Below are 21,025 nucleotides of genomic sequence, written 5' to 3' on the forward strand. Positions count from 1 at the left end.
TATGTCGCCTACTTTTTGAATCACTCTAACCATTTACAGCGTCGGCTCAGTCACCCTATTCATGTGTATCTCTCTGTCCCCTTAGGGCTTTCCCTCTTGCTCGCTTGTTCCATTGACTTGTGACTATTCTGATTATCAATGATTTAGAGGTTTAGGCCTGAAATGTGCCATGGAATGCCATTCGGTGACATACCGAAGCTGTCTTCGTCTATAGTTTTGGGAATTTACAATTCCACCGCATCCGCATATATCTCCCTCCCTCCCTTCCCATCCCCCAAAATAGTGGCGGGATGGTAAACATTCATAATCACCATCGCCGAAAACATAAGCAAAGCATCAAAGCCATACATAAACGCTTCGTGGGTCATGGGGAACCCATTAAACCCATAGAGATACTCCACCAGACGGAAGATAGACCGAACCAGAATCAATGCGCTGACCAGATACAGTGCCAGGAGCACCGTAGCCCAATTGCGCTGCCTCCATCCCTGAGCACGGGTAATATCGCGCTCCGCCTGCGCCTTGGAGGTTGGGTTGCGGTTGATGCGGACGTGGAACACGGCAGCGGTGATCACGAAGAATCCGAAGAAGACGAGCTGGATCACCAGGCCGCCGACGACGACATAACTTCCGATTTTGCGCGAGTTGCCGCTTCCCGCCATGAGACCTCCTCCCGAGCCCTGCGTCAGGAACGAAAGCACGTCGCCCGACACAAAGATCTTGGTCATCCATCGCACATTAACGAGACTCCGCTCTTCGGCATGGAGGTACGTCGTCAATCGGCCTAGGACCATGTACACTGAGGCGGCGTACATGGGCGGCGCAAGGAGGATGAAGAGAGACTGCATTGCGTAGAGAGGTACCGAGGCGAGGTCATTGTGCCCTACGGCGCGGCAGACGTAGCCGATTATCTGAACTGTGTTGTTGCAGGGTTGTCAATCAGGGCTGCCTTCGTTCTGGTGCGGGGAGAGATGTGCTTACACACGCCGCCTACCACGAATGGGATGAAGTACCAGCATCGCGCCTTGGTGAGCTGAATGCCATGGTAGGTGGTCGAGCAGGCGAAGAGGATGATAAAGATGACAGCTGCTGGGATGGAAGGCGTGTAGCCGTACAGATTCCACTCGTTCATTTTGTTTTTCCTACTATCTATCTGACATGGCGGAGGGGACCGCCATATTTAAACGCTCGGGGTGCTTAGGCTCCAGGCTAAATCGGAGGATAGGGAACTAATCGCTACTGGCGTTGCTGCGCCTAACGCAGAAAATCTCAATCTGACACCCCTGTGGGTCCGACAGTGGAGCCGTGTTCGAACTCGCTTCCGTGTCCGTATTCGAATCCGTTTAACCATCTACAACACCCGTACGGCGCTATGGGCCCACGGAGATCGCATCGCAAGTCGCGCAACGGTTGTCGAGAGTGCAAGACACGGAGATTGAAAGTCTGCTGGTTCTACCCCCTTTAGCACCCACATTCTAAATAGAGACAGTGCGATGAACAATATCCATGCACCAACTGTGTCAAGCATGACATTCCATGCAGCTATGTCGCTCCAGTTGAACCAAGCGATGCATCTCCAGCACCATCAACACCAGCCGAGTTGCCAGCCACCCGATCGCAACCTTCACAGCCCCAGTCCCAAGTAACGACTCCACTCGGACTTGCTGCCTGGACAACAGCCTCTTCAGAAAACAGAGCCGATCTGTTGGATCTTCTATGCACCTCGCCAGAGGGCACTCCCTCCAAAGAAGACTGGGCCCTCGACCTAGAGCTGATGCACCACTTCAGCACTGTCACCTGCAACACCATCGCCGTCCGCCCTGACGCCCGGTACACCTGGCAATATGTCCTCCCCACTGAGGGCTACTCCAACGAATACGTCATGCACGGGCTCCTCGCGATGGCAGCTATGCACTGCTCTTATCTCTATCCCGCCCAGCGAGACCGGTACAGCAAGGCATCGGCCTATCATCAGGCCGCAGGATTAAAGGAGTTCCGGGACCTGATCGCCTCCCCCATTGACGCGAGCAACTGGCAGCCGGTGTTCTGTTTTGCATCGATGATTACCGTGCACGTGTGTGCGTTGCCGCTGCGTCTGGGTGTCGATCGCTGGCCAGCGCCAATCTCAAATATCGTGGAAATGTTCTCAGTTATCACCGGGATTCAGACTGTTCTGGAGCCGTTTATGGCGTTGCTGAAAAAACCAAGTGGGCGCCGTTTGTTTTTTCCGTTTGGATTGAGGATGAGAAGTTGCCACCAAAGTACGTCTGCCTTAAACTCTTGACTGTCAAAAGAAAGGATTAGCTGACATGGTTCCTTGGAAGTCTGGCGACGCTTAAACATTCCCTCCTTCCGCCAGATACATGGACACAGATCGACCGACTCCGACAATTCATCCAAGACTATCCCTTCCCGCATTCATCGAGTACATCTCACTCTAATCAGTATCAAGACCATGACCGGCGCAACGACTACAAATCAGCACTCTCCTCTCTCGAAAGCTCAATCCGCCAAATTGAGCTCGCCGGCCCAAATATTGAATTCGGCATGCCCATTCTATGGGCATACCGGCTCTCAAAACGGTTCCGCGATGACCTAGAAGCGTACCAGCCCGTAGCATTGATTCTTCTTGGGCATTGGTGCGTGCTTCTGCACTTAGTGGATCATTACTGGTTTGTGAATGGAGCGGCTCGGCAGTTGTTTGAGGATATTGAGAAGAAGATCGTCCATACTGGGTTTCAGAACTGGTTGACCTGGCCGAGACAGTGGGTTTTGGAGAGGTGAATGGTATAAGATGGTTCATCTTTTGAGATATCTCTCGAGAGACAAACATCAATAAGCTATACCAACCCTGTCTATAGAGTTCTATAGAGGAACAAAGACAATGGAGGCTGGACACCTCAGGCCTACAGGCACCCACATAATAGCCCGCGTATATAAATCGTTGTTTATCCCTCTTTCCACTTCTTCCTTTCTACACTCCCCAGAATACCTGCAGAGGACAGCGCCATGAACCCACAAGAATCGAAGCGCAACCCACACACACTTACCAGCGTATGTTGTCTTCGATACATTTATCGTTTGATTACCACTAACCTGAAGTCAGACCCAATAGAATGAGTCGCTGAAGCTGGGTTTAGTTCCAGGGCTGAAATCCCAAAACCGCCCACGAACAAACCTCCCAACATCGCTATCCATGGGACTATTTCTGGGACTGAAATATGACAAGTCAGTTGCGAATCAAGACAATCAACTACACAGACGAAAGCCCCGTAGAGCTCTCAAGTCTGTACCAGCGTCCATGGGTCAAGAAAACACCTTAAAGAGCTTCCTCAGGCTCGGGGTTCCTCTGGAAAGACTTTTCTTTCTCTTGAATCCCGTGTGCTCGAGCAGGTCAAGGACTACTCCAAGAACCTGACAGATTTGAGTAGTGACAACCCCGCTGTTCGATATTGTGCCATCCAGTACTTGACAGTCTTACAACCAATAATGAAGGTCCCCAACGACCGCAAACATGGGCTCTCAATCAGCCCAAATCACCCCGCAACCCCGAATCGAAATTTTCTACCAATTGGGGCGTTTCTTCAACAGGTGGCGGAAGGCCGTTGTGTCCATGAATCTATCAATCTCCCGCAATGCGTCTTGGGATTTTTCAAAATCGCGATCCTTTGTTTTTTGGGAAGAAGTCTCGATTTTATCGGCTTCCAATCATTCTCCTATGCCCACCTTGCCCTGCCGTCCACTGACAGTCTGGCACCATTCGAACCAGTTCCCTCGTGATATGAGTTTGGGACCCCAAAAGACTTGCTCATATCCCCGATCAGAAACGCCATCCAATTGTCCAAGGAGTCCGATAACCTCTTGAATACGTTTCTGCAGGGGTTTGAGGACTAGCGGCTGTACAGGCAGAGCCTCAAAGAGTTCGGCAGAGGATGGCCGCAAGTTGGAAAGGCTTCAAATGTTTTCAGAAACCCGGCAGAAAAAAAATAGGATTCTACTTAGCTACTAAAAGAGACCTAGGAAGCTATGCTAACTCGATGGCCCCACATATCAGGACCACCATCAGATCACTGTGAAGATGAGCAGTGATGCATCATTTGCCGACCATCGAGATCGACGAAGCTCCTTTGGCTATATATGCCAATTGGACTTTTAATAAAGCGGCTACAGGAAAATGATAAAAGATGGACATGTATACCATTTCGAGCCCCGGATAGGCCCGAATGGTTGCAATGAATTTTCAAAAACAAGGAATCATAACTATAAAACTAGAATCAGAACGCCGGATAATTAAAAACATTAGAACCTTAAGTAGTAGATAAAACTGGCTATTCACTGCACAGCAACCTTGACATACTCCCTCGCCTCGCCTTCCACATCGCTACCCTCAGACCCTTCATCAGGTGTAGCAGTCTCGCTATCGCTCTCATCCACAGGCATCGCATCCTTCTCATTCACCTCCTCTTCAACAACAACAACCTTCTTCTTGCTCACCTCCGGCTCCTGAACTTTAGGAACGGTAACATTAAGCACACCATCCTCCAGCTTCGCGGTGATCTCCTCGACAACAACAGCAGCCGGAGCCGTGCGCGTGCCGAGGCGGACCTCGCGCTCAAACACGCCCACTTCGCGCGCACGCTCTTCCATCACGAGCCCTTGGTGCAGATCCTCGTTGATACCGGGGCGGTAGACAACACCCGCCAGACGCAGCACGGACTCGCCGGCATCATAATCAATGCTGAGGTCTTCTTTCTTTGCGCCGGGGAGAGAGACGTGCACGACGTATTTGGTTGCCGTGTCGAAGACATCCACTGTTGGTACGAAGTCGACGCCCTCTGGAGTCTGCGCTGCGAAGGGGAACCCGAACTGGGCGCCTAGGTTGCGTAGGAAGTCGAAGTCTGGGAATCCGGGTCCTCCCCGTGCGAACGGAGGTGGTCCCCCACGGTGATGGGGATGAGGGCCACGGTGCCAGCCTCGCGGTCCGCTGGGGCCTCCTCGGCCTCCGAACCAACGGCCTCTTGGTCCACCGTGGTGGTGAGGGCCACCCCCGCAAGGACCTCCAAAGGGACCTTCAAAAGGACCGGCGTAGGGATTTCCCCATCCCTGGTGGTGATGGCCCGGTCCATGCTTGCCCTTGCCGCAGCCCTTTCCACGAGCCTTGCATTTTCCTTTCCCACCGCGCTTTCCGTGACGGTGCTTCTTCTCGTCGCCCGAGGGCTCGGAGTCTGATGATGAGGAAGAGTTATCCTCGTTTTGTTGCTTGTCGGACGGCCCAGCTTGCTGTTCCTCGGGCTGTTTAGGGACGTCCTCGGCCTGGGGTGTAGCTCCCCACCCTCCGAACGGATGCGGATGAGGACCACGGTGATGGTTATGCGGGTGGCGACCCTGAGGAGCAAAGAAAGGATGCTCCTCAAGGGCACCGGAGATATAATCCCAAAGGGGATGGGGAGGGTTATTGAGGTAGTAGAGATTCGCCATATTGATAGAAAAGTATACCAAGTACTGGAAGAATATTCAAATATTTGTGGGTATAACAGCAGAAAGCAACGGATGGAAATGTATGCCACTTATATAGACCTCCGGTATACTTTTTGCCCCCAGGCAGCCGTAGTATTTCGTCACAGCGAGCCCACGAATGGGTGTACGTACAACCATGCTGCCTTCGGGCCAAACAACTCTCCGAACGGCAGCTACCCTGCTTTCGGACTTGGAACTGGCCGAGAATGATCAATAAAGTGTATGAGTCAGATGGTTGATGCGCGAATGCTCTGGAAATGTATAGAAAGTAAGTAGATCGGGCGAAGGTCCGCGACGGGTAATTCCTGACGTGGTAATCTACTCCTAAGTCCGAGGACGACGGGGGCGCCACGCAACGCCACTTCCTTGTAGTGGGTTCGTAGGGACCTAGATTGTGGTCTGGTATATAGGAAGCTGTCGAGAAACTTGGTCAAAATTGTGATTAGAAATCTATGGAGGAAAGTTAGATGTCAAGTTACATCTCCCAGACGGAGTTGATTGATCATCGACCCAGGAAAGTTCGATGACTAACATCGGGTGGACTTCGAACAACGTGTTGATTATCGTGGTTGAAGGGGAAATCTAGCTTCATGGCTTCTGTATCATCCTTCCTTGCGCAGAATCCACTTTAGAGCTCGCCTGAGTCATCTGAAGAATACTCGCCACTCGCCTGGTTTGTGTGGAGGGACATCACGTGACCATCCCTATCGTCTCCGTGTCTGTACTTTCTTGTCCCCTTGACTGCAGTACATCCTAATTATTGCTTTCTCTCCCTGACCCCGTCAACCATGGATGCAGACTACTGACCTGGGGAATCTCGCTCACAGCCTGTTTCTCCCGATAGCCTCCCGAGCACGTGCTACTCTTCCTCACGACGCTCCCGAAGAGTTCCGGCTCGCGCCGTGGGCTTCAGGCAGTTCTACTAAACTTAATGACGGGAGAGATGAGCACCTGCTGCCGATTGGAGCTCAGTGGAGCTCCAGATAGCCTCAACATTCCTCTCCGACTCTTTCCTTCATGGCCCTGCCGAGGATGAAGTCATGGATGTGTCAGAAGGAAAAGTCTATTAACCACAGCTGCGATTATATACCTACGTACCCTAAACCACGATTAACAATGCCGCATTACAGCTCTCAGATCCGTGGAAAATGCATCCCTTGTCGTTGAGCGTGGTGCGGTCTCCAACCCACCATGTCTTTTTGTCTACAGTTCGGGTCCACCTTCCCAAAGCTGTCACGCGGAGATGCTTCGCAACCCACGTCGGACCTTCCACTGCCACCGGTGAATCTGGTCGCCACAAGGAGCGCGTCGTCATTCTAGGTTCGGGCTGGGGAGGCTATACCCTGTCGCGCAAACTATCACCCAAAACCTATGCACCCATCATTATCTCCCCTCGCTCATACTTCGTCTTTACTCCTCTCCTCACTGATACGGCCAGCGGATCCCTGGATTTCTCTAATATCGTAGAACCGGTGCGGGACCACCACGCCAAAGTTGACTTTATCCAGGCCGCAGCGCGTGCCATCGACCTGAAGAGGAAAACAATTCTATGCGAGGCAACCGTCGTCAAGAGCGGGGTGACCGAGACGCCGCGGACGGATGATGAGCGACAATTCGAGGAAGGTTCTCTGAAGCCAGCGGCCCAACGTCAATGGGAACAAGGGGAGACATTCGAGGTTCCCTATGATAAATTGGTCATTGCGGTCGGTGCCGTTAGCCGCACGTTTGGTACCCCCGGTGTGCGGGAGAATGCGATGTTCTTCAAAGATATCGGGGACGCCAAACGGGTGAAGCGCCGCGTACGTGAATGCTTCGAGCTGGCCGTCTTGCCCACAACCACCCCGGAGATGCGGAAGTGGCTGCTGCATTTTGCTATTGTGGGAGCTGGTCCCACTGGCACCGAACTGGCAGCATCTTTGCGCGACTTCATCTATTCGGATATGATGAAAATATACCCTGCTCTGGCAGGTATTCCTCAAATCTCGTTGTATGACGTTGCGCCTTCAGTCCTGTCCATGTTTGACCAGTCGCTCTCACGGTACGCGATGGAGACGATGAAGGCCGAGGGGATTGACATCAAAACATCTCATCATGTCCAGAGTCTGCGCTGGGGGTCTCCAGGAGCTGAGCCGCCGTATGAGATGGACCCGAAACACTGCCTCACGCTCAAGACGCAGGAGGAAGGAGAAGTCGGCGTCGGCCTGTGCGTGTGGGTGACTGGAAACGCGATGACCAACTTTGTCAACGAGTCATTGGGGTCTATCGAAGCCTTCCCGACGGAGTCGGCGCGTCTCAAGAATGATTCATCCGCGAACATGCAGTGGCACTACAAAAAGGCCCCCAAAACCGCCGCATTGCTGGTGGACGGCCATCTTCGCGTACAGCTGGAAAACGAAGCCGGCCACACAGCCGTGCTCCAAGATGTCTTCGCACTGGGCGATACCGCCATGCCCGAGACTGGGGCGCCTCCCGCCACGGCCCAGGCCGCATTCCAGGAAGCCAAATGGCTCGCAGCCCATCTGAATCGCGATGACCTAGCCCACACGCCGCCCTTCTCGTTCCGAAATCTCGGCACACTGGCTTACATCGGCAACGCGCGGGCGCTGATGCAGATCCCGCATGATCAATCCAATGGCAGCACGCGCAACAAGTACCTGCCCGAGGGATTGACGGGCCGCACGGCCTGGTTGGTGTGGAACTCGGCGTATCTCACGATGAGCATTAGCTGGCGTAACAAGTTGCGGGTTGGGTTTCGGTGGTTGTTGAACAATTTGTTTGGGAGGGATGTGTCGCGTTTTTAGCTCACTGCCTAGACTGATGTATCGGCATAGATCCAGGAGCAGCCGAGGTTTCTTCTCCACACTCCCCCGCAGCCGAACAACATCAAACCAAACTTCTTTTTCTTTCTCCTGATCATCTTACATCCATCATCCACCATGCTCGCGTCCAAGGAACCCGCCTATGTGGGCGTCGCACAGCGTAAACAAGCCCAGCTCTCTGCATCTATCCCAGCCGAATGGCGCCTACCCGCACACCTCATTCCCGCGGGGATGCTAGAGCCCGCTGAATCCATCACCGACGGCCCGAAAAAATACGGGCGCGTCAACGTGATGGAAATCCCGCGCACATGTGGACTTCTCAGTTCCCAAGATCTAAATATTACTGAGAAGTTCGATGTGCGCGGATTAGTGGCGGAGATGAGCGAGGGGAGATTGAAGGCTGAAGAGGTGGTGCAAGCGTTTTGCAAGGTACGCTTTTCTTTCTCCTCTTGTGGCTGGTTATACTAACACCTATGCTAGAGAGCGGCCATTGCCCACCAGCTCACGCGCTGTTTGACAGAACCTCTCTTCCCGCGTGCATTGCAGCGAGCGCGTGAGCTGGATGAGCACCTCCAGCGCACGGGAACCCCCGTCGGCCCACTGCACGGCCTTCCCGTGTCCGTCAAGGACACCTTCTGCGTAGAGGGTGTGGACTCGAGTATTGGGTTGTCAGCACTAGCATTCAAGCCTGCGTCGGCCAACGCACCACTCGTCGACCTACTGCAGTCGCTCGGCGCGGTGGTGATCGCAAAGACGAACATCCCACAGACCTTGGCCACGCTGGACAGCTGCAACCACCTCTTCGGGCGCACGCTGAACCCGCTAAACCGCCAGTGGACCGCTGGCGGCAGTACAGGCGGCGAAGGCGTGCTAGTCGCTATGCATGGGTCGATGGTCGGCTTCGGCACAGATATCGGCGGCAGCATCCGTGTGCCGGCTATGTGTCAGGGGATCTATGGGTTCAAGCCCAGCCAGGGACGTGTGCCGTTCGGTGGACAGGAGAGCGGACAGATACCTGGAAAGGGACGCATTGCGCTGCAAGCCGTAGCTGGGCCACTGGCTCGGTCGGTGGCGGATCTCGACGCCGTGATGGCGGAGATTGTCCCTCGCGCCGAGCTGTTCGGTGAGGACGGCATACCGGGCTACTGGCCGTCTCCTTCCACGATCTCCCTGTCGCCTCCACGGAATTTCACCGTGGGCATTTTAAAGACAGACGGCCTCGTCACTCCCCTACCACCAATCACACGCATCCTAAACGAAGTCGCAACCCTTTTGCGCCGCACGCCAGGCGTCGAAGTCATCGATGTCCCGCTCCCACCTGTTCTCCCCAAATGCCAAGCCCTAGCCGGCCGCCTCATGGGCGTCGACGACGGATCTAGCATGCTCGATTTGATCGAGGGCATGGGCGAGCCTCTCATCCCCTGGCTGCAGGGCCGCATGAAGCGCGGCAAAGCCCTGCATATCAACCAACTAGCGGCGTTGCAGGCCCAGCGCGCAGAGGTCGAGAAGGAGATGATGAAGATGTGGACTCTGTCCTCTTCCTCCAAGCATACCCGTCGCATCGATGCTATCATTTGCCCCGTCGCGCCGCATCCCGTCCCTGAACTGGACCGCTACAATGCTGTGGGCTATACGTCCACCTTCGTGTTACTGGATTACCCGGCTGGAGTGGTCCCCGTGCGGCCGTTTAATGAGAAGGATCTTGAAAGTGGTCGTGAAATGGATGCGCCGGTGCTGGGGAGCTGGGATAAGGCGAATCGACTGTTGTGTATGTCTCTTCCCTCTCTCCCTTTTTTTCCCTTTCTTGTGATATAAGTATACTAATAGATCGACCAGGGAACGAAAAAACGGTCGACCGCCGCGTATACCTGGACTCTCCGCTCAGTGTCCAGGTCATCACGCCTAAGCAGCATGATTATGATCTGCTCCGGGCGATGGAGATTGTGGATCGTGCGGTGCAGGGGCAGAGTGTGAATGCGAAGCTATGATTTCAATTTGAATGGCAGTATCAGTTACCTGGAGCATGTAATGTATACATAGCAACCTTCGCAGACTTATTCATAATGTGACCTCCCGTATTTAAACTCAAAGAACTTCCTTGGTTGAAAGGCCTACATAGTAAATAAAGGTCTAGATGTGCTTAAGTAGTCTAGAGATTAATCTACTTCGGAAATTGACGGCTCCAAGCGATAGGCAAGGCAGTAAAACATTGATCTTAACCGTTTTTGAGGTTCGTTGTGGTCACCCACACGCCGCGTGTTTCAGTAGATTCCGAACCAAACCAACCCTACCATTATTCAAGGGGAGGCGGTGGGTGATAATTAGTCACCCACCTTCGCCTCTTACAACAGACTTCCCTCCTCAGTAAATTCCAGATATGGAAAACCGAAAGAGGGGTAACTGTAACCCTTATCTGTCGGGAGGCCAGGGATTATGGGTAGCACTGGGAAAGAACGGAAACCCAGAGAAACAAAACACACGGAAGGGATCGGAGAAGAAAAGAAAAAGCTACAAAGCAGCCCACGTTTCCCTGAGCCAACCCCCCATGCCTTCAGTAATACGTTCCCGTGCTCGATGTATCCGTTGGTGACTGGTGATCGAATGGACCCGGGTTCTCGGTCATTGACGGGTCAGGACCGCCAGCAGCCGTAGCAGGCGGTTGAGCTGGACGGTTCGAGGGCTGAAAACCCCGCGGAATAGCCTCGACGGATGACATCGCTCGTCGCATCTCCTCCTGTTCGTTAGATGTGAGCACCAGCCGGATCCGCTGGCGACCGGGCGTAATAGGGAGATCGTTGATATCAGGTGTTGCGGACCGTAATTCGGAGAGCTGACGAACGGTTGAGTGATGGGCTCGCCGTTCCGCTTGGAGTTCAGCCCCGAGTCGGTCTCGGGATTCCAGCATCCTGTCCCGGTCAGTCCGAAGCTCGTTCAACTGTCGCTCGGTGCCGATAATGAGGGTTTCCGCAAGATCTACCCGATCGGAAAGATAGTTATTTTCGGTGGTCAAGACCTCGCTCCGCTGCCGCATCTGCTGCAGCGAGGCATCGCGGACGGCTACCTGTTGTCGTAACTCTTGAACTGCCTGTTGGTGCATCCGTTCAACGGTCTGGCGCTGCGCAATCTGTAAGACACATTGAGTTTGCATGTCATGGATTTGCGGGTCGATCTCCGTCGGAGCCGTAGCTGTGGGAGCTTCATCCGGGTGAGCCATACCCTGTTCCTGCAATAGGTGTGCGATCAGTTGTGGGCGGGCAGTAGTTGAGAGTTGGGTCGCTTCATTGGGTCCTGCTCCGCGATACCGGCCAGTCGAATCCCGTCGAGTCGCTGTGACATTACTTACCCGCTTACGGACTGTGCCTTGAACGGTGAGGTACCCCGGATGCTCGTAATGGTTCGCGTGGAAAAGCCAGTCATTGCCAGCATTCGCCCGGCGCACCCACTCTGGATACCGGTATGGGCAAGTGAACGGCGTCATCGGGGCATTTGGATCGGTAGTAGTAACCCGGCGCTCGAACAAAAGACCATGATGTGCTACCCTCAGCAACCGATCCGAGGGTCGCCAGTAAATGCCTGACGGGTCGACTCTTCGTTGGAGTGCCCGTGAAAAGAAGAATGCGTGCCGAAGCTGGGCTTCTGTCAGAACTACTCCATAACCCGAGGGGAACCCTGCGGGAAGGTCCTCCACCATTCCCTGCTCCTGTATGTCCTCCTCAGGAGTTGGTGAGTTCCTAACCGAAGAAGTGTGGGCAGGAGAAAAGAAACCCGGAGGAGAAGACTCAGTGCTCCGAACCTGAGTGTCCTGAACAACCATGTCCGGCACCCGTACGTACTCGCTTAGGGCTTGGAGGAACATAGCTAACCCACGACGAACGACTTGGTCCGGTCGATAGTGAGCGGCGGCGGCCACAACGGTTACCGCAATGAGCGTTCCAATCACCGCGAGGACTACGGGGCCTGGGTCCGTCAGGCCGAAACGAGTCCCCCCAGGATTCATAACGATCGAAGGCCCTGGGTAAGGAGAAAGGGTGCGAGGGGAAAGTCTCGATCAGTCCAGTCGGGAAGATGTGTCGGTACTGCTTCTGCCGTGCTAAGGGCTACAACTCAGAAGAACCTTAAGGCCTCGGTTGTTGCAGCCCAGAGAAAAGCCGTATCAGGTAACCAAATGATACGGATCAAAAGTCAAATGTTGTGGATAGGTAACAGATGGAGGAAAAAATTGGGGTGAGGAGAAGAAGGAAAGAGAAAGAGGAGACGAAGGAAGAAGAAGTAGATATCAGCTTCCAGTCTCCCAGGCGGCCGTCTACCAGTCATCACCAGCCCTAGTTCGATCCTGGCCCTTGTCGTTCCCCGTGCTGACTGCCCACAGCAATTTGAGGTCTTTCCCGGTTTGACGGTCCCACTTCGTCTTCCGGTATTCTTTCATGATGGCCTCAATTTCTGCGTGTTGCTCTGATGTTCGGCGCGCCAGCCGCTGTGCCTCTTCTAGACCATCTTCTGATCGTGAAACGAACGGCTTCAGAAGGTCGAGATGATATTTGCCGAGAGTGAGGCCTGTATTTAGTTCTTCAGGATGAACGATCTCCTGCGGTTGAGCACTCTCCTAACTCGGAACGGCCTACACCAGCGCGATTCCAGTTTGCGGCCATGAACATTCTCCAGCTCCGTCCGCCAGAGCAGCACCAGATCATCCTTCTGGATCATTTCAGCGAGGATCCGTATGTGCTTGCTCAGCCCGATCCTGATAAAGGTCCTGGGGGCGTTTGTCTCGAGCCCTCCAATGCCGACAAGCGGATGGTAGCAGCCGTATTGTCATGATCCTCCTTTGCTGGTTTCTCCTGTTCCGTCCAAGCTTCTTCAAGTGCATCTGCAATGAGTTCGTCGCCGGGTGATTCTCGATCTGGAACAGGAACGCGCCGACACCCCGGCCTGATGCATCTGCAGCCAGGTGATATTGCATGGAATGGTGGTCGCCGGTAAGCTGGATCCGGGAGAGGTAATGCTTAACCGTCACGAACGCTTGCTCCTGTACCGGTCCCTAGTCAAACCCGACCGTTCGTTTCCCTTTTCCCTTCCCAGTCGTACGGATTGCCTCCTTCATCATTCGGGTAAGATCAGAGCGGCCAGGGATAGACGCCTTCATGAACGGAAGGGCGTATAAGAATCGCATAAGCTCTGGTTCATTCCTCGGCCGTGGCCTGTCACGGACTGCTGACGGCCGTAATTCTGTAGTTGAGTATTCGTGTCCGAGGATATCAATGCGGCTCGTGAAGAAGGTTGTTTTCCTTGGGCTCAGAGTGAGCCCACTCCAGGCCAGTCGTGGAAAATAGTGGTTGTGTAGAAAGCAGTTTTGTAGGCATGGTCTGTCGTCAACGGCACTACCCAGTATCCATTTGCCGCATCCGCTTTGAAGAATACTGCCCAATTCGACTGACAAAGGTTATTCATGATGGGTTCGATCCTTCTCATAGGATAATCCATCTTCACCGCCACCGCGTTCAGTGAGATATACTGATGAACCATCCATAGCCGGCCATCGTGTTTCCGAGGGAATTTCGTCTTGGCCGACTAAGGCGATACGCATCGTTCGATGATTCCGGCATCCACCATCCCAGGTATGTGATTTTGCTGCCATGTTTCTTCCTCTGGAGTGTACTGAGCCAGTTTTGCCGCTCGAGGAATAGCGCCTGGCAAGGTGGGGATCCGGTGATCGACTAGCCGGGTTTACGGCATCTGTTTGACATCTTCCACAAACAGGTCTTTCCAGGTGTAGAGCAACCTTGCAACAACTGTGAACTCGGCTATCCCTGGCCACACTTGGTGGCCGACTAGTTGGCGATGAGCCGCCATCTACTGACATGCTTGCTCGTGATCGTGCGATAACTCTCTGCGGTGGAACGCTGGTCGATCCGTAGTCGGGTATCCCAACATCCTCATATGGTATTGCCAATGCACCATGAGACGAAGGCTCATCTTGGCTTCACCCCACCTAAATGAGGCTACTGCACTCCAGCACCGCATTGAGGTGTGAGCCATTTTCGCTGGAGGGGGCCGAGCGGCGGCCCGTCTAAAAATAGTAAGTATAAGCGTTCTTGGGAACGTACCTTAAAAATGCTGCTTTCCGTTATCATATACATATCGTAAGCTATACACTTGCCCCCTCGAGTGTCAGCGTGAACGAAATGAAACAAAAGCAACCACGGGAGACTCATCTTTCAGTAGAAAGTAGGCCTGGGAGCCTCCCCAACGACTTCTTTGAGGAAGACACAACGAGCCAGCCACTTCAGCCCTTCGGCATGCTGGCGTCGGCCTTCTGCACCGAGCGTAGTTGAAAACTTACGCCATTCAAACCCTTTGTGATGACCCCAATAGTGCTGGCGCAAGTGAGGCATCCGATCGTGACGGATCGGGTACTCGCAGCCAGGGTATCGGCAGTACTTCTCGTGATGGTAGATCACGGCATCGGCAGGGTCGATTCGGGGGAGAAGCTTGGCGTCCTCGGCATTCAGCTGGTCGTATACCTGAAGACCGTCGATAATGAATTCATTATCCACAAGAGACTTCTTCAGAAGTGTGGCTTACCTTCGGACCGTTGTCCGACCCGCTCGGAACCTCTTCGATCTTCAGGTAACGCCGCTTCGGAGCCGGTGCCTTTGGCTTTGGGTCCCGCGAGATCGCCGGATTCTTCGGGCAGATCTTCTCATGTCGATCACGCGCATCTTTGCGCGAAAAGCTCTTCTCACAATAGCGGCAATTCAACGCAGCTTTGCGGTCCTCCTCGTTTTTAAACTCATAGTGCTTGTGGTTCCGATGAACAGCACGAAGCACAGAGTTTCGGAGGATCTCGAGACACCCATCGATACCGCACACATATCCACGGCGGTTATAGTCCCAGCCCTTGTGGACATTGCGCTGGTAGGTGTGCTCGTTGGCCTATGTTTAGTTAGTTTGTCAAGGACATGAAAAGTCTTTAGGGCTGACTTACTAGCCGCTTTCCAATCGCTTGGATGACCTTTGCGCTATGGATAATGTCGAATTTCTCGACGAAGAGCCGGGTAGAAGCGAACGATGGGAAATTCTCATCTTCGGCGTCAAGATCCCCTGCCATAATGGCGCAGGCCTCGTTGGGATCGACGTCGTAGAATTTCTCTTCATCGCAGTTATTGACATCGTCCGCATAAATGCGCAGTCGAACTGCAACATTCAAATCAATTGCTCTATAAAAGAGCCTCTGGAAGGTGCCTTGGTGGGTCGTGAGACCGTCCCATCCAGCGACAACAAGGAGAATCTCGCAGTCTTGTTCAAGAGCCTGCTTGAACAGAAGTTCAAAGCGATCCATCAGATACCCAGCCTTGGGCCAAGGCCGGTTGGAACTGTGGACGAACACGAACCTCTCGAGAGAACGGATCCCAAGAGTACCATAGGTATGCTCGTGCTCGGCAACCACAGGATCCAGCGAAGTCAGCAACCATGCCTTCTTTTCATCAGTGTTGATGGCAGCGCTGGCTCGAGCAACGAAAAGAGAGATTGTGTCCTTCATTTTGAATGAAATTGATGGGAAATGGGATGAAACGAAGGCACGAAGAGAGTAGAGGAAACAGCAGTTGCCAGCTGCACGTATATCCGGTTCATCTCTTGGCGCATGATATCTTCCTCTGTGCAGCCATACCCATTGAAATGCTCAGCACCAAATAAGAAGGAGAGTATATTATGAATTATATTGAAAATTGATCTCCTCAGAATTTGTTCCATTTCCCTAAGCCTGATGACGAGATTGCGAGCAGATGGTTGACAGGCCCAGCCTTTCGAGCGTGTTCGAGACACATCATCATTAACAACACTCGGACTCATTGAAATGACGAGCATGTATATTGCTTTATGCTTTTTCATCATGGGCCTTTCCCAACGTAAAACCGATCTTCAATGTGGCATTTTGCCTTCCTTTCCAAGTATAAAGCTCTTCCTTCTGCACCCCCTCGTTTGATGAATGGGATTGGCTCAATTGGGGCTTTTGAAACAAATTGCCTCTCTGAAACATACCAGATGAAGAGGAAAGAGAGGGACTGTGTTACCTGTAGTGGCAAGTCCTGAGGCTATTCAGAAGAGCGTTTTATATGGTCACATGACTGTTAAGTGAGCACGCTCGATGGCCGCACAATGTCGACGAATGCTCTATATGAATTATTGAAGGCTATGCATGTATAAAGAGCCAGTGAGCTTAAGTAATGGGACGCGTGCCGATGGTCAGACGCGTGACAAGATGAAGATCGTGCTGCACGTGGTCGCGACTTGGTACCTGTATCACTCGCGTTTCATCCATTGAATTCGAATTGAACAAGAACAGGAACAAGAAGAACAAGAACAAGAAGAACAAGAACAAGAAGAACAAGAACAACATCAGCATGGCCGTCGATAAGATTGGCGATCACCCAATCACACAGCCCGAAAAGGGCAAGAAGGACGACAAGAAGGATGACAAGGGCGAGAAGAATGGCCCTGGCAAGATCACCAAGGTAATTTCTAATCTGATTCAGTATCTTGAGAGGCTAATTCCCACGTACATAGAATCGCCACCGGTCCCGTGGAGTAACCTGCCATCTCTGTGGCCAGAGGGGCCACATTGCCCTCCGCTGCCCCGATGCCTGGCTGGCCACCATGGGCATCCGCATGCGCGGTTTGGTATATCGAATTATAATCTAAAATTATTCTTTGAGGCTAACATCATACAGGGTCTTTCGTTTGACCAGGTGGTATGTACGAGCAATGTCAGAGTATGACAGAAATATCTAACCAGCAAGAGTAGCTCGCGGCCGGCCAGCAGGGCCGCCAGTCCTCCGCCAAAGCCGGCGAGGGCGAGAAGAAGACTAAGAAGTAATGTGGCCCTTTCTGCGATCTCCCAACTCAAGGTGCTAATTATTATATAGGAAGGACGATGGCGAGAATAAGAAGTGAGGGGCATTACTACAACTATTATTTTTACTATCACTGCATTTATTAAATTTTGTATATATTAACAATGTGACCAGATTCTCTCCCAATTCAAATTTAATTTTGGGTTTCAGACACGGTCTTCCTCGGCGTTATACATTTGTTCACGACTCTATGGACCGTTCTATTCCCAAGGCCCAATAGTGAAGTACTCCTTCGAAGTGCTCGAAGAAGCTTAGAACCAAAGCCATGGTGTGATTATAGTTTAAATAGCTAGGAGGCTTAGTCTAACAGGAGATCTAGTCAATTTGTCGATTATATATTAGATGTTGGGTTCGCACAGGAAATTTTAGATACTAGCATCTCTACTCCGAAGAACCAACCCTACCCTTTCTTTCTATTCTGGGCTAGACATAGCTAATATCTTTCATATTATTGATTAGCTGAAATATAGACAAGGCTGAGACTAGTAAAAAATCGAGTAGAGTGGTCTGTAAAAGAAAAAAAATTGAAGTGGACGAATGGCGGATCGAACGCCAGACCTCTCGTATGCAAAACGAGCGCTCGTACCGCTGAGCTATACGCCCAACAAGTCTACTCTCACCGAGAGAATAAATCTCTTGTGTTTAATGAATCCTGCGGACATCGTGCATGTTGGGTTACTCTACACACAACCCCTGCTTAGCCGTATCGCTCCTCCGCGCGTATCGGGTTTCAGCGTGCAATGAATCATTGTAAAATACTGGAAATCTCGATTGAATGTTCTACAGTAGGCGGGATTCTCGAAGCGGGGAGTTTTGGCGATCGTGCTTGATCCATGCCCACCAGCCTCCCCTTCTTGCTTTTCGTCCGCAGCCTATGTCTTCATCGATGTCATGACGAAAGACGTGCTATTGCTGTAGAAGACTATTCGTAAATTAACATGGTTCTCGCTTGTGTTCTCCCATGGCTCTTGCTCTCTACTGCCGCTTCTAAAATACCGGCCACTCAAGCTAACGCAGAACCCCAGGGCGTTGGTCGTATATAGATATGAGCGAAAGCCTGTATCACGTTGACTACATCTCTTAGCCCAAAGAGCTCGAATCATGGGAACAGGATTCACAATATGCCATAACGCCGGGATACTTCTCGGGAAGATTCCGCAGCCACATCTGGCTGGCGTGGCGATTTGCTGTCATTTTGTCTGTCTTCCAACAGATTCTATATTGAGACACGCTGCTCTTGGAGTAACGTTGGAACATTGTTGCTGTTTGAGCATAAGAATAAGTAATTATGAAAGTAATAAACGAACAGATATACCTTCGAATCGCCCCGCATACATGATCACATTTAGCAGAAGCAGCATCGTCGACTTCAGCCGTTCCAAGTTTGCCTTCAGCTGATCCAGGCTCGGTTCAAGCAGTACTAGCCGAAACTTCCGGGTGACTTGCTGAAAGCGACTCTTCCCAGGATGGTCGTAATTATCGACCACTCTCTGGATTTGTCCAGAGACGTCTCGACACTGATTTAAGATACAGCTCAAAGTCCGAAATACCTCATTTGAACAGAGTTTGGACACCTCCTCTTCTTTCAAGTTTTCGCCCAGCTCACGCAAAATGGCACTGACAAGTGCAATCTCGTTTGACAAAAGCTACATAGACTCACCGGCATTTTTGACCTGTCGGTAGAGGGAGAATAGCTTGACGGATAATTTTGTGCTCAAGTCTGCGACCTGTATGATACTGGCCGCGAGACCCAGGGCTTCGGCGCCAGACATGATAGCGACAAATTAGCAGCCAACTACCGAGAAGGCGAAACAAATAATTAATATACATGAAGTGCCAGCAATTCTAGGAAGACTCGATTACTAGTTTAAGGAGCTATATCCAAGTTGCTAGACCTCCTATAGCTTATCTATTCCGAAAAGCACATTAAAGAAGCTTAAAGAAGATATCAGCGAGATACGTGAAAACTTGTCGTTGAACTAAACGTCGTATAGCCCAATAGCCAGAACTAGATTAAAGATAAATACCAGAAACTAAATCCCTACTTAAGCGGATAAACACAAGCTAGATCTCTCTCTCTATCTATAGCTACCTTATAGCTCCTAATATATTAGCTAACCATCATAAAACATACGCGAAACGCCATCTAAACACTAACAAGTACATATCACCGATTGCCCTTATCCCAATCCACAAGAGACCGATTCTTGATACGGATTCCGGTAGTGGATTGTCTGATTAACCACTCTGTACTGACTTCTGTACCTGGTGTCTATCGTGGACCCACAAGCGCCCTGCTCACCAATACCGTTCCCGCGGTAAAGACTTCATTTTGGTGACCGACGCAGGGGGCGTCTTTTCCCTGCAGCTACTCCCTGACCTGTTGCTCCTGGTGCGATCGCGATCGACGGGGACAGACGCTAGTAGGAGCGCGGCCGTGTGCGTGTTCACACCCTTTTATCCTGACCAAGTTTGGGGAAGGTACGGCTACGGCTTGTTCCAACCCGTAACCGGCGAATCGATTTTCCGGCTGCGGCTTATGAATACCGAGTCAGCCCGCTCCGATTGGGTCGATTCTTCGTCATGAGCTTCTACTTCCGTTTCCCTACACCTAATTGGTGCCGGTATAGGTCACAGATCCAGTTCTGAAGAACTTGTGAAGAACTTGAGGAACTAGCTGATTTGGCAGACGAATTCCGCTACATTCAGCTAACAAGCCCTAGCTTGTTTCCAAGAACTGCAACCTCCCAAGGGTTATCACCAGATCATTCTGTTTCCTCGTATGATACTGCAACAAGGGATCCAATTCTTACACCCGAACAACCAGCTCTATTTCTGATTCCATCTACCATACCCATACCACCATCAACCATTTCACCGTTACGCCGTCCGACTACCGGTGAGTCGCTCTCGTGGACAATGGGCCCGTAGCCAACCATCGCTAGGAAGACCGGTGAGGACGTGGAGCTCTATGTAAAACAATGTAAGTTTTTGTGGCTCAGGACAAGTCACCTAAGCAAGGAGGAGCAGAATGAAGTTATCGCTATGTCGCTGGCATCGGGACTATAAGGATCTACTGCCTAGTATTACCGGCTGCTGGCAAAGGACATCCGCACCGATTAGACGAAGCTTGCAACTAAGCTCGAGAACAATTTCCGATGATTGAACTAGAAGATCTAGAAGAGATCGCTTAGGACCGAATCCAATCCTTGAAGCAAGGGTCTTGGCCGTTCGATGAATATTGTGATGCGGCTACCGATTTGAAGCATCAGATCCCATAGAGTACGCACGTAGAACTCGCCTGGGCATAGGCCCGTATGGCGGACCCTAACCTCGCTTAGATCCTTTTGGCTACCTAGTATTAGATTAAGGCCTCTGGATGGCCCATTACGGTTGAGAAGACAGTCGAAATGGCTCAGGTCTGCCGGAGTGAGCGGGCATGTGACCACACTTGATGGGATTTTAACGTGACTGCGCATGACGGGACCACGCTCGACGGGTCTGCGCTTGACGGGACCGCGTTTGGCATCACTGCGATTGAAGACTGCGTTTGACAGGTGACACAGGGCATAGACTGTTGTAGATAAGTAGAGACTCTTCTTCGGTCTCTTCTTCCCTTTCTCAACTTGGATCTCCCGTCGACTACGTACTCAAATTGAATTCTTTATTGATTTTCTTTCTTGATCTGACATCCGGTCACATAAGATCCAAGTTCTTTCATTACATTCTTTCCACCATCGCCGCACAGCTGTACGGACGCTACTTCATTGAAGTCTA

General features: G+C 51.8%; 10 protein-coding genes across 10 annotated transcripts; 6 read left to right on the forward strand and 4 right to left on the reverse strand.

Annotated features, from left to right (window-relative positions):
• Positions 1-224: 224 nt before the first annotated feature.
• Positions 225-1,132, reverse strand: N7510_001206 (RTA1 domain-containing protein; the record flags this gene model as incomplete). The annotated part of the gene is made up of 2 exons (XM_056973133.1): positions 225-916; positions 982-1,132. The coding sequence occupies 2 exons, from the start codon at positions 1,130-1,132 to the stop codon at positions 225-227; spliced, it is 843 nt and encodes a 280-aa protein (XP_056838250.1).
• A 394-nt stretch (positions 1,133-1,526) lies between these two features.
• Positions 1,527-2,784, forward strand: N7510_001207 (uncharacterized protein; the record flags this gene model as incomplete). The annotated part of the gene is made up of 4 exons (XM_056973134.1): positions 1,527-1,642; positions 1,696-2,078; positions 2,168-2,261; positions 2,325-2,784. 4 exons carry the CDS (start codon positions 1,527-1,529, stop codon positions 2,782-2,784), a joined length of 1,053 nt encoding a protein of 350 aa, XP_056838251.1.
• Positions 2,785-4,332: 1,548 nt separating this feature from the next.
• N7510_001208 (Hsp20/alpha crystallin family protein) lies at positions 4,333-5,478 on the reverse strand (the record flags this gene model as incomplete). The annotated part of the gene is made up of 1 exon (XM_056973135.1): positions 4,333-5,478. One exon carries the CDS (start codon positions 5,476-5,478, stop codon positions 4,333-4,335), a length of 1,146 nt encoding a protein of 381 aa, XP_056838252.1.
• A 1,187-nt stretch (positions 5,479-6,665) lies between these two features.
• On the forward strand, positions 6,666-8,318 carry N7510_001209 (putative pyridine nucleotide-disulfide oxidoreductase; the record flags this gene model as incomplete). Its single annotated transcript, XM_056973136.1, has 1 exon — positions 6,666-8,318. The coding sequence occupies one exon, from the start codon at positions 6,666-6,668 to the stop codon at positions 8,316-8,318; it is 1,653 nt and encodes a 550-aa protein (XP_056838253.1).
• A 135-nt stretch (positions 8,319-8,453) lies between these two features.
• Positions 8,454-10,324, forward strand: N7510_001210 (putative general amidase; the record flags this gene model as incomplete). The annotated part of the gene is made up of 3 exons (XM_056973137.1): positions 8,454-8,765; positions 8,817-10,104; positions 10,173-10,324. The coding sequence occupies 3 exons, from the start codon at positions 8,454-8,456 to the stop codon at positions 10,322-10,324; spliced, it is 1,752 nt and encodes a 583-aa protein (XP_056838254.1).
• An 860-nt stretch (positions 10,325-11,184) lies between these two features.
• N7510_001211 (uncharacterized protein) lies at positions 11,185-11,409 on the forward strand (the record flags this gene model as incomplete). The annotated part of the gene is made up of 1 exon (XM_056973138.1): positions 11,185-11,409. The coding sequence occupies one exon, from the start codon at positions 11,185-11,187 to the stop codon at positions 11,407-11,409; it is 225 nt and encodes a 74-aa protein (XP_056838255.1).
• A 1,230-nt stretch (positions 11,410-12,639) lies between these two features.
• Positions 12,640-13,040, reverse strand: N7510_001212 (uncharacterized protein; the record flags this gene model as incomplete). The annotated part of the gene is made up of 2 exons (XM_056973139.1): positions 12,640-12,939; positions 12,990-13,040. The coding sequence occupies 2 exons, from the start codon at positions 13,038-13,040 to the stop codon at positions 12,640-12,642; spliced, it is 351 nt and encodes a 116-aa protein (XP_056838256.1).
• Positions 13,041-14,551: 1,511 nt separating this feature from the next.
• Positions 14,552-15,876, reverse strand: N7510_001213 (uncharacterized protein; the record flags this gene model as incomplete). Its single annotated transcript, XM_056973140.1, has 3 exons — positions 14,552-14,857; positions 14,919-15,269; positions 15,322-15,876. 3 exons carry the CDS (start codon positions 15,874-15,876, stop codon positions 14,552-14,554), a joined length of 1,212 nt encoding a protein of 403 aa, XP_056838257.1.
• An 862-nt stretch (positions 15,877-16,738) lies between these two features.
• N7510_001214 (uncharacterized protein) lies at positions 16,739-17,113 on the forward strand (the record flags this gene model as incomplete). The annotated part of the gene is made up of 1 exon (XM_056973141.1): positions 16,739-17,113. The coding sequence occupies one exon, from the start codon at positions 16,739-16,741 to the stop codon at positions 17,111-17,113; it is 375 nt and encodes a 124-aa protein (XP_056838258.1).
• A 1,470-nt stretch (positions 17,114-18,583) lies between these two features.
• N7510_001215 (uncharacterized protein) lies at positions 18,584-19,835 on the forward strand (the record flags this gene model as incomplete). The annotated part of the gene is made up of 2 exons (XM_056973142.1): positions 18,584-18,623; positions 19,597-19,835. 2 exons carry the CDS (start codon positions 18,584-18,586, stop codon positions 19,833-19,835), a joined length of 279 nt encoding a protein of 92 aa, XP_056838259.1.
• Between the last annotated feature and the right edge of the window lie 1,190 nt (positions 19,836-21,025).

Source organism: Penicillium lagena (genome assembly GCF_028827675.1).
Source record: "Penicillium lagena strain IBT 129212 chromosome Unknown utg000001l_segment0_segment0, whole genome shotgun sequence".
In the NCBI taxonomy this organism is placed as follows: Eukaryota; Fungi; Ascomycota; class Eurotiomycetes; order Eurotiales; family Aspergillaceae; genus Penicillium; species Penicillium lagena.